Below are 16,399 nucleotides of genomic sequence, written 5' to 3'. Positions count from 1 at the left end.
TCATGCTTATGGTTCGGCTACGCCGTTCATGTATTTGGGTTTTTTTCACAGGCATACACATATCCTGTTTATGAGTACGGTTACGCCTACGCTCACCATTCTCTTCAGTATATATGGTTCGGCTTCGCCTACGCCATTTTCATATGAGTACGGTTACGCCTACGCTCACTGTTCACTTCAGTTTAATGGTTTGGCTTTGCCTATGCCAGTCATGTATGAGTACGGTTACGCCTAAGCTCATGTTCACTTCAGTATATATGGTCCGGCTTTGCCTACGCCATTTACATATGAGTTGGGTTACGCCTACGCTCACTGCTTTCTTCACTATACATGGTACGGCTTCGCCTACGCCATTCGCGTATGAGTACGGTTACGCCTACGCTCATGGTCACTTCACTATACATGGTACGGCTTCGCCTACGCCATTCGCGTATGAGTACGGTTACGCCTACGCTCGCTGTTCACATCAGTTTATAATGGTACGGCTTTGCCTACGCCATTCCCGTATCTTGCTGTAGACGTACATAATTTATATTCTGTTTGTTCCTGTGTACGGTTACGTAGGTGTCTACATTTCTGCTTGCATGCATGTATGATTCGGCTTCACCTATGCCATTCGCGTATAGATCTTCTAGTACATGTCATATCCTTGTGCATCATTTACGGTTATGCCTACGCTCACTGTTCAATTTTGCAGACCTACTAGTCACGTTCAATTTTGCAGACCTACTAGTCACGTTCAGTTATGCTAAACCTATGCCAAAATGTCCACCTTTGGCATATCCTTGCTACTACATATTTTATCAGGCTATTTTTTTCCCTTCATTGTAGCATCTGCAGTGAGAAGAAAATCAACCCGGCGATTACCGTCACCATCAGGGCAACAGTCTGAGCCGCCCCTTCAGGCAGCCGCAACAGCCAATGCAATTCTGCAACCAACAGTTCAGAGCACTGGCACCACTCATTGCACGGCCCCTTACAACCCCTGGAGCAACAACAGGTGATGCAAATGGCCTGCCCTCAACCAACCCCAACAGTTCAGAGCACTAGCACCACTCATTGCATGACCCCTTACCACCCCTGGAGCAGCAACAGGTGATGCAAATGGCCTGCCCACAACCGACACCACCGGTTTTTAACAATGGCACTGCTCATTGCACTGTGCCCTGCACATCCGGGGCAGCAGCAGCCGATGCAGATGGGCCAAGCACAGTCATACACGTATGGCCAAACTCAGCCGACCTTCCAAGCTGCATATACCCAACCATCTACCATGGCAATGGCGGCCCAGCAACCATCCGCCAGTCCACTGATGTCATCATTCCCCTATCAATTAGTGCCCCCAGCTACACCTCATGGTAAGTTACCTTCTCTACCTACTCTTTTATATTCACTGTGCACTTACAGTTACACTTATCCAAACTTGTACCTATGCCTTTGCTCCCTGGCATAACCAGGGGGCGCCCTATCAGTACCCCTGTTATATCTCAGTTTTTTCATTCAGCTAACCACAAGCAACATTTGCCTTATGTTCTCAGTTCCTAACTGCTGCTTGCACTCTCAACTTTCTCACTTTCAGCTTTATCAGCTCCATCCCTACCACCTATGGACTTGCGTCTGCCATACATCGAGGATAAGATCCTGCATGCTCTGCAATCACGGAACAGGTTCGTCGACTTGGCACGCCTGCTCCTGCAGGCCATAGGGTCGAGCAGAACAGCACCACCTGCAAAATCATAGTAGACGATGAGGGTGCCACGACGGTTTCATCAGCCAGGCCTACGGCAGCCATTACTACTTCTGCTCAATGGTGCCAAGCGTTTAGCATTTTTGCAGCTTACCATGCATTTTACTTCCCACACTTGGCCTTAGGTTTGTTTTCTTATCAAGCATTCATGGCAAGCAAGCTCACATTATATCCCTTGCAGGCCTGCTTATCATATGACACAGAATTTAGGAAGCGTATGAGTAGATACCCAGCAGTTATGCATTGGGAATGTCCAGACCAGGACATCCAGTCCATGTCTTTCAGCAGCCCCTTGGCTCTCCCAAGCATAGCTCAGCCCTCCTATCAGCCTGCACGCAAAGACCAGCGCGTGGCAGCACAGCCCACTAGCAAGGATGAACCATGCAAGCGTTTCAATATCAAGCAGTGTTCTACCAGCAGCTGCTCACGCCCACATGTGTGTTTCTTATGTGGGAAGCCCCACCCAGGCGCGGACCACTATGCCCTTACAACTCGTACACCACAGCGCGCCTACCAACCACGCCAGTCGGAGCCAAAAAACGGGCCACAGAGGAAGTTTTAACTTCCTCTAAACTATCCACCACTTTTCCCCTACTTCACCAGTCCACAATCCAACAGCTCTGCCCTTCAACTCCTATTCAGGTTGACTCCTTTGAGCATATGCTTCAGTCCCACCCTGATCAGATTTTGGTCAACAACGTCTGCGATGGACTTCGCAATGGTGTGGATATTGGTTTCCGTGGTCTCCGCACTGCGTTGCGCACCCCCAACATGCGCTCTGCCTTTGATAACCCAGAAGTGATTCGAGCTACGATACAGAAAGAACTTGAGTCTGGTTGGTCAGTGGGTCCCTTTGATTCACCCCCTTTGCCTGATTTTGTTGTCAATTCTATCGGAGTTGTCCCCAAGAAGTCTGGTACCTTCAGGATGATAACAGACCTCTCTCGTCCTGAGGAAGGAGTTAACCATGCCATCTGCAAAGATGATTACAGCTTAGAATATGCAGGTGTTGATGATGCTACTGCCATCCTAAGTCATGTGGGCCCAGATGCCTACATGTGTAAACTTGACATCAAGGATGCATTTAGATTGATTCCTGTGCGCTGTGAAGATTGGCCTCTTCTCGGATATGAGTGGGAAGGAGAGTATTTCTTTCATACCAGGCTTCCTTTTGGTCTCAGGTCCAGCCCATTCCATTTCACTCAATTCTCTTCCTTATTAGCTTGGATCGCCGGTCACCAGTGTAAGTCCTCGACAATCTTATACTACCTTGATGATTTCTGGTGTGGCGACGAGAAGGACAAGTGCTTGCAGACATTCATCACCTTCAAACATGACTGTAATCAGCTCAACATTCCATTATCCCTGGCAAATTAGAAGGCCCAACCCCAATCATCACATTCCTGGGCATTGAGTTGAATGCACCCCATCAATCCCTGTCCTTACCACCTGAGAAGCTTCAACAGCTGCAGCAGGAACTAAGCGAATGGGACCCAAACAGGAAGAAGTGCACCAAACGTGATCTCTTATCCTTAATAGGGAAATTATCTTTCGCTTCCAAGTGCATTCCCGCAGGTCGTATATTCTTCCGTAGGCTCATAGACCTATCTATGAAGGCACAGAAGTTACATCACCGTCTGGATCTCACCATCGAGGCAAGACAGGACATTGCCTGGTGGGCCCGATTCCTTCCAGAATGGAATGGCACAGCCCGTTTCATCGAACCTACATGGACACCAGCTGACTCCTTGCAGTTGTTCACAGATGCAGCTGCATCGGTTGGAGCAGGTGCTTACTTCATGGGTAGGTGGTTCTTCATTCCGTGGTCCCAGGAGATCAAGGACAATGAGTCCATCCATATCACATGGATGGAACTCTTCCCAATCGTAGTAGCAGCAAGAGTCTGGGGCAGTGCTTGGTTCGGTAAACGAGTCCTATTCCATACAGACAATAGAGCAGTCGTTGATATCTGGTATAAGCAGTCCTCACGGGCCCCACTGGTCATGTCTCTCGTCCGCAAGCTTTTTCTCACCGCAGCACAATACAATTTTCATGTTGCCATGACCCACATCCCAGGTCACACTAACACTTTTGCCGATTTGATTTCTCGTAATCTACAGGCCCAGTTCCATATCGTGGCGCCAGAAGCGGATCAGGATCCCATATTGATCCCAGCATCAATGACGGCGGACCTATTCCGCAACACCTAATTCAGCAATCTCAATGGCTTTTGGAGCACAGTGTTGCCAGAGGAACCAATGCCACTTACAAAACAGGCAGCAACATGTGGGAGAAATTTTGTCGTTGGCACTCTATTAGCATTTTTCCCGCAACCGAACGAAGCCTTTGTCTCTTTGTCGCCCACCTATCCCTCTATGGGTATAGCTACTCTTCAGCTAGGACCTACCTTGCCGCAATTACGTTTGCCCACAATTTACGTGGTTTTGCTCTAGACCTACCATCCATGCCCATCCTCCAACGCACCCTCTGTGGCCTTCGCCACACATCACCTCCCGTGGCATCTCGCCTACCAATCACTGTCCCCATTTTACAAGGAATACATCATTATTTTGCCACTTCCACCATCAATCTGTTTGACCAACATTGTCTTTGGTCTTGTTGCTCGCTGGCATTTTTTTGCTGCTTCCGTATAGGGGAGCTGCTTCCCACCTTGGGTGATAACAATATTCAAACTGGAGATGTGTATTTTCATGATAATTGGCTCCGCCTACACCTTCGTCACTCCAAAACAGATAGGTTTTCCGTGGGTATAGATATTTTGATCAAGCCAATTGATTCCCCGCTATGTCCGGTACGTGCCCTCTCCTGCTACCTACCACACCGCTTAGCGAGTTTCCCTGCTGGCCCACTTTTTGTTCTCAGTAGCGGCCAGCACCTCTCCCCCTCCCATTTTAACTGCGTTATCAAAACGGCCGTTAGTCACCTAGGTCTAGATCCTACACGTTTTTCGTCGCACAGCTTCCGGTCAGGTTCCGCTACAACGGCAGCGGCGGCAGGCTTGCCAGATTGGTTGATTAAAGCCCAAGGCCGGTGGGCTAGCGATGCTTACCAATTGTATATCACTACACCACCCTCAGTGCTAGCTAACATACCACAACAGCTTGTCAATGCGCCCACAGAGTGCACACAATATTGATAATTTTTATTTTTTTCATGCTAAGGTATGGGACTTTGAATCTCGGTCAGCAGCGTTTTGCTTTCAGTCTTTGATATATGTAAGCAAATTTCTTTTAGTCAAGTCACAGACATCAGTTATTAGCAAAGATAATGGCTAATTTAACACAGTCAGTGTGAAAGTTGTATATTAGTGAGCAACTATGCGTAAGTCATTTATCGTTAAGAGGTGGTTGTCAGACTATCCATAATAGTTTTTTAAAAAGTACATTACAACCACGGTTTTCATGTTTGTTAAAGACATTTTATATTAACAGCCATTAGACTTTCCATAGTGGTCAAGTGTTCTTTTTTCAACTCACTGTTTTTCAAGTTTATAAGTTTTGAGTTACCAATGATATTGTGGGTCTTGTTTGTTAATGACCAATTAAAGTAGTTGTTCAGCCCGTGGTGGCTTGTAGTTATTAGTGCACAGTATAAGTTTTCAGTCTATGAACCCATTTGTCTGTTATGTCAGCTTGTATTTTAATGTCATGTTTTATGATTAATAAAGTATTCAGCGTTCTTCATACATGCTTGCCGTTCCAAGTTGTCTTTACTGGTGGGCTAATATATATATATATATTATTTTTTATTATCATTATTACTACATATTTCTTGGGCCAATTTGGGCGATCGGGTCAGCGCTTGGTGCCTTTTCACAGGCCCCACTTCGCTTCCCATAGCCAGATCAGTGGAACCTGACACTCCGTTTTGCTCACTAGGGATCCACTGGTCTCCTCACTATGTTGAAGCAGCTGCTTTCCCCGGTCGGGCAAATTATTCCCTTTTCTCACCTATACTATGTATAGGTGAGATTCAGTGTGTTGGGTTTGGCCTACGGTCTCATCATCCCTCGGACCTTGTGTTGGCGATTGCAATGCGCATAACTATAAGGGAAAGTTAGTATTGCTAACTTGCTTTATTGTTCAGCAGTGCAGAGCCCCTCTGGCTACCTACGTTTGTCGCCCTCTATTGTCGAGATTCCACTATTGACTGTTCCATTTTTAGCATCTTCAGTTTTCTAGCTGCTACTTCCCGCCCTCTCCTCCCATTTAGCTATGCCCTCATTGGCGCTCTTAGCTCAGAGTTTGTTATCTTCTTTTTGTTTTGGGAAAGCGGTTGCTTGGGCGATCGGGTCAGCGCTTGTGCCTTTTCACAGGCCCCACTTCGCTTCCCATAGCCAGATCAGTGGAACCTGACACTCCGTTTTGCTCACTAGGGATCCACTGGTCTCCTCACTATGTTGAAGCAGCTGCTTTCCCCGGTCGGGCAAATTATTCCCCTTTTCTCACCTATACTATGTATAGGTGAGATTCAGTGTGTTGGGTTTGGCCTACGGTCTCATCATCCCTCGGACCTTGTGTTGGCGATTGCAATGCGCATAACTATAATAGGATGTACTAAAATGTACTGGGATGTACTACAATGTACTGGGATGTACTAGGATGTACTAGAATGTACCGAGATGTACTAGAATGTACTGGGATGTACTTGGATGTACTAGAATGTACTAAGATGTACTAGAATGTACTGAGATGTACTAGAATGTACTGGGATGTACTAAAATGTACTGGGATGTACTATAATGTACTGGGATGTACTAGAACGTACTGGGATGTACTAGAATGTACTGGGATATACTAGAATGTACTAAGATGTACTAGCATGTACTGGGATGTACTATGATGTACTAGAATGTACTGTGATGTACTAGAATGTACTGGGATGTACTATAATGTACTAGGATGTACTAAAATGTACTGGGATGTACTAGGATGTACTAGAATGTACCGAGATGTACTAGAATGTACTGGGATGTACTAGAATGTACTAAGATGTACTAAGATGTACTAGAATGTACTAGAATGTACTAAGATGTACTAGAATGTACTGAGATGTACTAGAATGTACTGGGATGTACTAAAATGTACTGGGATGTACTATAATGTACTGAGATGTACTATAACGTACTGGGATGTACTAGAATGTACTGGGATATACTAGAATGTACTGAGATGTACTAGAATGTACTCGGATGTACTAGGATGTACTGGGATGTACTAGAATGTACTATGATGTACTAGAATATACTGTGATGTACTAGAATGTACTGGGATGTACTATAATGTACTAGGATGTACTGGGATTTACTAAAATGTACTGGGATGTACTAGGATGTACTAGAATGTACCGAGATGTACTAGAATGTACTGGGATGTACTATAATGTACTGGGATGTACTAGAACGTACTGGGATGTACTAGAATGTACTGGGATATACTAGAATGTACTGAGATGTACTAGAATGTACTCGGATGTACTAGGATGTACTGGGATGTACTAGAATGTACTATGATGTACTAGAATATACTGTGATGTACTAGAATGTACTGGGATGTACTATAATGTACTAGGATGTACTGGGATGTACTAAAATGTACTGGGATGTACTATAATGTACAGGGATGTACTAGGATGTACTAGAATGTACCGAGATGTACTAGAATGTACTGGGATGTACTTGGATGTACTAGAATGTACTAAGAGGTACTAGAATGTACTGGGATGTACTAGAATGTACCGAGATGTACTAAAATGTACTGAGATGTACTAGAATGTACTCGGATGTACTAGGATGTACTGAGATGTACTAGAATGTACTGGGATGTACTGCGATGTACTAGAATGTACTAGGATGAACTAGAATGTACTAAGATGTACTAGCATGTACTGGGATGTACTATGATGTACTAGAATGTACTGTGATGTACTGGAATGTACTGGGATGTACTATAATGTACTAGGATGTACTAAAATGTACTGGGATGTACTACAATGTACTGGGATGTACTAGGATGTACTAGAATGTACCGAGATGTACTAGAATGTACTGGGATGTACTTGGATGTACTAGAATGTACTAAGATGTACTAGAATGTACTGAGATGTACTAGAATGTACTGGGATGTACTAAAATGTACTGGGATGTACTAGAACGTACTGGGATGTACTAGAATGTACTGGGATATACTAGAATGTACTAAGATGTACTAGCATGTACTGGGATGTACTATGATGTACTAGAATGTACTGTGATGTACTAGAATGTACTGGGATGTACTATAATGTACTAGGATGTACTAAAATGTACTGGGATGTACTAGGATGTACTAGAATGTACCGAGATGTACTAGAATGTACTGGGATGTACTTGGATGTACTAGAATGTACTAAGATGTACTAAGATGTACTAGAATGTACTAGAATGTACTAAGATGTACTAGAATGTACTGAGATGTACTAGAATGTACTGGGGTGTACTAAAATGTACTGGGATGTACTATAATGTACTGAGATGTACTATAACGTACTGGGATGTACTAGAATGTACTGGGATATACTAGAATGTACTGAGATGTACTAGAATGTACTCGGATGTACTAGGATGTACTGGGATGTACTAGAATGTACTATGATGTACTAGAATATACTGTGATGTACTAGAATGTACTGGGATGTACTATAATGTACTAGGATGTACTGGGATTTACTAAAATGTACTGGGATGTACTACAATGTACTGGGATGTACTAGGATGTACTAGAATGTACCGAGATGTACTAGAATGTACTGGGATGTACTTGGATGTACTAGAATGTACTAAGAGGTACTAGAATGTACTGGGATGTACTAGAATGTACCGAGATGTACTAAAATGTACTGAGATGTACTAGAATGTACTCGGATGTACTAGGATGTACTGAGATGTACTAGAATGTACTGGGATGTACTGCGATGTACTAGAATGTACTAGGATGAACAAGAATGGACTAAGATGTACTAGCATGTACTGGGATGTACTATGATGTACTAGAATGTACTGTGATGTACTAGAATGTACTGGGATGTACTATAATGTACTAGGATGTACTAAAATGTACTGGGATGTACTACAATGTACTGGGATGTACTAGGATGTACTAGAATGTACCGAGATGTACTAGAATGTACTGGGATGTACTTGGATGTACTAGAATGTACTGGGATGTACTAAAATGTACTGGGATGTACTATAATGTACTGGGATGTACTAGAACGTACTGGGATGTACTAGAATGTACTGGGATATACTAGAATGTACTGAGATGTACTAGAATGTACTCGGATGTACTAGGATGTACTGGGATGTACTAGAATGTACTAAGATGTACTAAGATGTACTAGAATGTACTGGGATGTACTAGAATGTACTCGGATGTACTAGGATGTACTGGGATGTACTAGAATGTACTATGATGTACTAGAATATACTGTGATGTACTAGAATGTACTGGGATGTACTATAATGTACTAGGATGTACTGGGATTTACTAAAATGTACTGGGATGTACTACAATGTACTGGGATGTACTAGGATGTACTAGAATGTACCGAGATGTACTAGAATGTACTGGGATGTACTGGATGTACTAGAATGTACTAAGATGTACTGGGATGTACTAGGATGTACTAGAATGTACTGTGATGTACTAGAATGTACTGGGATGTACTATAATGTACTAGGATGTACTAAAATGTACTGGGATGTACTAGGATGTACTAGAATGTACCGAGATGTACTAGAATGTACTGGGATGTACTTGGATGTACTAGAATGTACTAAGATGTACTAAGATGTACTAGAATGTACTAGAATGTACTAAGATGTACTAGAATGTACTGAGATGTACTAGAATGTACTGGGATGTACTAAAATGTACTGGGATGTACTATAATGTACTGAGATGTACTAGAACGTACTGGGATGTACTAGAATGTACTGGGATATACTAGAATGTACTGAGATGTACTAGAATGTACTCGGATGTACTAGGATGTACTGGAATGTACTAGAATGTACTATGATGTACTAGAATATACTGTGATGTACTAGAATGTACTGGGATGTACTATAATGTACTAGGATGTACTGGGATTTACTAAAATGTACTGGGATGTACTACAATGTACTGGAATGTACTAGGATGTACTAGAATGTACCGAGATGTACTAGAATGTACTGGGATGTACTTGGATGTACTAGAATGTACTAAGAGGTACTAGAATGTACTGGGATGTACTAGAATGTACCGAGATGTACTAAAATGTACTGAGATGTACTAGAATGTACTCGGATGTACTAGGATGTACTGAGATGTACTATAATGTACTGGGATGTACTGCGATGTACTAGAATGTACTAGGATGAACAAGAATGGACTAAGATGTACTAGCATGTACTGGGATGTACTATGATGTACTAGAATGTACTGTGATGTACTAGAATGTACTGGGATGTACTATAATGTACTAGGATGTACTAAAATGTACTGGGATGTACTACAATGTACTGGGATGTACTAGGATGTACTAGAATGTACCGAGATGTACTAGAATGTACTGGGATGTACTTGGATGTACTAGAATGTACTAAGATGTACTAGAATGTACTGAGATGTACTAGAATGTACTGGGATGTACTAAAATGTGCTGGGATGTACTATAATGTACTGGGATGTACTAGAACGTACTGGGATGTACTAGAATGTACTGGGATATACTAGAATGTACTAAGATGTACTAGCATGTACTGGGATGTACTATGATGTACTAGAATGTACTGTGATGTACTAGAATGTACTGGGATGTACTATAATGTACTAGGATGTACTAAAATGTACTGGGATGTACTACAATGTACTGGGATGTACTAGGATGTACTAGAATGTACCGAGATGTACTAGAATGTACTGGGATGTACTTGGATGTACTAGAATGTACTGATATGTACTAGAATTTACTGAGATGTACTAGAATGTACTGGGATGTACTAAAATGTACTGGGATGTACTATAATGTACTGGGATGTACTAGAACGTACTGGGATGTACTAGAATGTACTGGGATATACTAGAATGTACTGAGATGTACTAGAATGTACTCGGATGTACTAGGATGTACTGGGATGTACTAGAATGTACTATGATGTACTAGAATATACTGTGATGTACTAGAATGTACTGGGATGTACTATAATGTACTAGGATGTACTGGGATTTACTAAAATGTACTGGGATGTACTACAATGTACTGGGATGTACTAGGATGTACTAGAATGTACCGAGATGTACTAGAATGTACTGGGATGTACTTGGATGTACTAGAATGTACTAAGAGGTACTAGAATGTACTGGGATGTACTAGAATGTACCGAGATGTACTAAAATGTACTGAGATGTACTAGAATGTACTCGGATGTACTAGGATGTACTGAGATGTACTAGAATGTACTGGGATGTACTGCGATGTACTAGAATGTACTAGGATGAACTAGAATGTACTAAGATGTACTAGCATGTACTGGGATGTACTATGATGTACTAGAATGTACTGTGATGTACTAGAATGTACTGGGATGTACTATAATGTACTAGGATGTACTAAAATGTACTGGGATGTACTACAATGTACTGGGATGTACTAGGATGTACTAGAATGTACCGAGATGTACTAGAATGTACTGGGGTGTACTTGGATGTACTAGAATGTACTAAGATGTACGAGAATGTACTGAGATGTACTAGAATGTACTGGGATGTACTAAAATGTACTGGGATGTACTATAATGTACTGGGATGTACTAGAACGTACTGGGATGTACTAGAATGTACTGGGATATACTAGAATGTACTAAGATGTACTAGCATGTACTGGGATGTACTATGATGTACTAGAATGTACTGTGATGTACTAGAATGTACTGGGATGTACTATAATGTACTAGGATGTACTAAAATGTACTGGGATGTACTACAATGTACTGGGATGTACTAGGATGTACTAGAATGTACCGAGATGTACTAGAATGTACTGGGATGTACTATAATGTACTGGGATGTACTAGAACGTACTGGGATGTACTAGAATGTACTGGGATATACTAGAATGTACTGAGATGTACTAGAATGTACTCGGATGTACTAGGATGTACTGGGATGTACTAGAATGTACTATGATGTACTAGAATATACTGTGATGTACTAGAATGTACTGGGATGTACTATAATGTACTAGGATGTACTGGGATGTACTAAAATGTACTGGGATGTACTACAATGCACTGGGATGTACTAGGATGTACTAGAATGTACCGAGATGTACTAGAATGTACTGGGATGTACTTGGATGTACTAGAATGTACTAAGAGGTACTAGAATGTACTGAGATGTACTAGAATGTACTGGGATGTACTAAAATGTACTGGGATGTACTATAATGTACTGGGATGTACTAGAACGTACTGGGATGTACTAAAATGTACTGGGATATACTAGAATGTACTGAGATGTACTAGAATGTACTCGGATGTACTAGGATTTACTGGGATGTACTAGAATGTACTGGGATGTACTACAATGTACTGGGATGTACTAGAATGTACTACAATGTACAAGAATGTCCTGGAATGTAGTACAATGTACTAGAATATACTAGAATAAATTCAAAAATAGTAATGAGTATTCATGAATATATTTGCATATTAATAAGAAAATGGCTGAACATAATTTGCATGCATATTCTATTCTTACATAGCACGTATACCAAAAACAGTAACTGTTTAAAATATTCATTCTAACATAACACAGAGTAGCCCTACTAGGGCCTTTTGACTGTGGTGATCCAAAACATTATATTGATTTAATGACAGTTTCCTGTTTAATGACAGCCTGGTGATCTGGTCACCTCAATATTTTATATTTTAATGAAATAAAGAAGAATGAATGAACCATACTATATCAGAAAACCTGGCTATATCCATGCAAAGAACTGCTAAACCCAGTGACTGCTATTTGGGTGGAGCGGTTAGTGGGTTTTAGCGGTTCTCGGATATAGTGTGTTTGCGGCGTCTGTCTTCAGTTCAGTGAGTTGTGACGCTGCGAGTTGTGAAGCTGGTGTCCTTGCCGTAGGTATTTGTTGTATATCTCTCCCCTGCATTTTAAACCTTTTCAAGGTTTTTGATGTCTTAGATCTGTATTATGGTCCAAGGCGGCGGTGGCATAGTCAACATGTACGGACAGGAGTATTGAACAGTCTTTCTTTGATGGAGAATGAAGTGTCGTAGAAGTTCCTTCTCAGGAAATTTAGTACCCTGAAGGCTTTCGTTTTGGCATGGTCAGTCTGTTTATTCCATCGGAGGTCGCTTTGGATTTAGATTCCAAGCTAATGGCTGCTGGTTGCGTCTTGTGGCCAGGTCGGCACCCATCATTTCATAATGAGGTAGGGGCTGGATTTCTTTTCCTTGTGATACGTATGGTCTTACATTTGCTGGGATTGAATCTCATGCCCCACTTGCTGAACCAATTTACCATGGTGTTTAAAATCACACTCGTCTTCGGGAGATCTGATGCCGGGATCTGATGGTCTTGTAGATAAGACAGTCATCCGAGAAGAGTCCTGTTGTACTATTCACTCCATCTTGGATGTCATTGATATAAAGAAGGAAGAGGTGAGGTCCCAAAACCGTCTTGTGGAGTTCCGCTAAGAACAGGTACCCACTCAGGGGATTTTCCATTTACGGCAACCCTTTAAAATCTTTTTCTGAGGAAGGAGGACACCCAGTTCTTGGTCGTACAGCGGATATCGTGTAAGTCTAATTTGATGAGCAGTCTATGATGGGGAATGACGTCAAAGCTTTTGAAAAATCAAGGATACCCGTGTCTTTAGTAAGTCCGTTGTCCAAGTGCTTGGTAAGGTCGTTGGATGTCAAGATCAGTTGAGACTCGCATGATCTGGCCTTACGAAAGGCATGCTGGTTGTCGGATAAGATGTTCCACCTGGAAAGATGTCTCATCAGATTACTGTCTGCGATGTGCTCCAGTAATTTGAAACAGGTAGATGTGAGCGAGACTGGTCTGTGGTGGCGCTTTTCTTGTAGATTGGCGTAACATTTGCTTTCCTCCAGTCTAACGGTAAGTCCCTTGTGTCCACTTTTGTTGGTCATTCGGGGGATTCGGGGGAAAACGTTAAAAACGTTAAAATTTGCTCCTAATCATACTCCGTTCGGGGAACTGAACAACCTGCCCCACACCACGGCTTTCAATGTGCTGCGCACGCCACTGCTTGTGTCTAGTGAATGCTGAAACAAGTGCTGAATGACTGGTGCCAGTTCAACTGCGGCCATTTTCAAAGCTTGATTTAGGATCTTATCTGGTCCGATGGCTTTGGACACATCAATATTCAGAAGCAGCTTTTGAGTTGTCCGATTCCATAACCATAATGTCATTCACATAGTCTCTGTGGGCTTTTCTGATAGCCCTGTCAACTTGTTTCACGGTAGTGTTGAACTTGGCCCAGTCACTCTCTTTACCCGAGTTTTTGCCTTAATGATTTTCGTTCGTGCTGCAGAGTCTCTTTAACTTTGAAGAAAACCAAGGTGACCGTGTGTTTCCCTTAACCATCTTGTGGGGAACACCCTTAACCATCTTGTGGGGAACAGTCTCTGATACTATGCTGCATAAGGAATCACGGAACCAACTCCAGTAGCTTCCAGTTCTCTTCCACAGTCTTTGGTTCAGGTTTGCGGTCAAAGTAGTCATCCTTCATCTCTTTTAGCCTTTGCTTTAAAGTTCTCCGGTTCGCCATTCCTCCAAAGAAGAATCTTACGGGGCGGTTTTGAGAGTGTCTTGTCTGGTGGCAACTCTTGCCCGGACGATGCTGTGATCGCTGATACCTGCTATTGGTTTAACTGTAACTGTTTAATATGTACAACAACATCCAAAATTTAGGGTTAAAAAGACAAAACAACCGACGTTTCGGGAGCATAAAAACATCCCTTTTACAAGGTTAAAACAAGTAGCACAGGGTTAAAACAAGTAGCACATCCCTTTTACAAGGTTAAAACAATTGGTTTAACATCAGAAATCAGAGACGGATGTGTTGTTATTAGCAGACCCAAAGTATTTTCAGTCCCGTTTGCATCACGTTTAAATGTAGATATTTATATAGCGCTTTATGCCGTAAACAGCCTCAAAACATTTATTCCGCCGTTATTAGAATATGTCGGAACCACGTTTGCTGCCTACAAATGGCGCAGGGTTCATCAGTACAACGACTGTGACTACCCCTAACAGCTTCCCATTGCACCTGGGTGGGTGAGGCGAGCGTGACAAAGCGCCTTGCCCAAGGGCGCAACACGGTGGCGGGACGGGGACTCGAACCCACGCACGTCAAGCAAGCTCTCAGATTATGAGTCCAAGGCCGTAACCACTGTCCCTTGCGTTACAATGTAGGTGGTTGTCATTTATGAAGTGCATGAGCGATCTCTGTAAACAGTCTCTAGTTTCAGTAGTCTCTCCAAGTTTCCAGGTAAGACCAGGTACGTTAAAACCGCCGCCAAGGATAATGTAGTGTGACTTTAACGGTGCGCTGTTGATCTTCATCAAACTTTCATTCAGGTTCACAATAGTACTGGTAGCAGATTTTTCGCTCGGTGGGCGATAAAAGGCACCAATTAGGAATGTCTGGTCATTCAAAGAAGCTTCACACCATAATGATTTGATATCAGAATTAGACTATGGACTTCCAATTTTAAACGGGTTTTTGAGTGGGCAAAGTCCCAGACACTCACACTGTCAATCACACTTGTTTATCAATCAAATTTAACCGCAAGCAAATACAATACGCGCTCATGCACTTAGTAACGCGTTCATGCAATTACACAACACAATGGCGGCAGACTTGTGTACCATGTAGTTATTAATGGCAATGATAGGTACCCGGAGGATTTAAACCATAACGAGATCTGGGCGACCAATCACAAGCCAGATCCATTTAAAGATGCATTACATCATGGCCAATTTTAGTAGGCCAGATTTCCGACAATCTCATCCATAGAAGCTCATAGACAGCCGTGTTAAGCATCTCTGACCGCAATCCAATGTCAGTAGTCCACTTGGGGAGCTAACAAACAGAGGGTGTAGAGTGACTAAAAAGATCAGATGTGAAAATCTATCAATTGTGCACACATTAATTAAATCAGAGTTTTAAGCTCAAATACAATACCCAGAGTATATGCAGAATGGGCAAGTGGACTACGGGGTAGTCTATATCAGAATGGGAGAGGTCTTTTCGTTCGAAGCATTGACCGCAATAAATACTCCTCCTCTCCTTTCTGAAGATTTGTAGGTGGCTTGGGAAAATCTCCGCAGAGGCGATGCTATCTTCTAGCCAGGATTCAGATCCAAATAAGATATCTGACTGCTTATTCAGAGCACGGAGGTATATAAATAAATGGAGAATGATCGCCAGAATTCTAATCTCTTAAGTGGAGATTATCCCGTTACCTCTATTCAATGAGTCACCAAACTTGAATTGACCAGCCACTTCAGCCAAGCTATTGATCTCCACGATGGTTATGAGCCTCTACCATGGTTCATT

At 42.4% G+C, this 16,399-nt stretch overlaps 1 protein-coding gene across 1 annotated transcript; it reads left to right on the top strand.

Moving 5' to 3' along the window:
- Positions 1-2,128: 2,128 nt before the first annotated feature.
- On the top strand, positions 2,129-3,957 carry LOC140163597 (uncharacterized). The gene is made up of 2 exons (XM_072186912.1): positions 2,129-2,990; positions 3,095-3,957. The coding sequence occupies exons 1-2, from the start codon at positions 2,129-2,131 to the stop codon at positions 3,955-3,957; spliced, it is 1,725 nt and encodes a 574-aa protein (XP_072043013.1).
- The last annotated feature ends 12,442 nt before the right edge of the window (positions 3,958-16,399 follow it).

Source organism: Amphiura filiformis, chromosome 11 (assembly GCF_039555335.1).
Source record: "Amphiura filiformis chromosome 11, Afil_fr2py, whole genome shotgun sequence".
In the NCBI taxonomy this organism is placed as follows: Eukaryota; Metazoa; Echinodermata; class Ophiuroidea; order Amphilepidida; family Amphiuridae; genus Amphiura; species Amphiura filiformis.
This window is presented reverse-complemented; position numbering and strand designations above follow the sequence as displayed.

What these genes read in the sequence shown, in the direction of transcription:
- LOC140163597 (XM_072186912.1), top strand. Translation starts at nt 2,129, where the DNA reads ATGCAAGCGTTTCAATATCAAGCAGTGTTCTACCAGCAGCTGCTCACG. An exon ending in TTGGATCGCCGGTCACCAGT is followed by an intron (nt 2,991 to 3,094) that starts GTAAGTCCTCGA and finishes GACTGTAATCAG; the next exon opens with CTCAACATTCCATTATCCCT.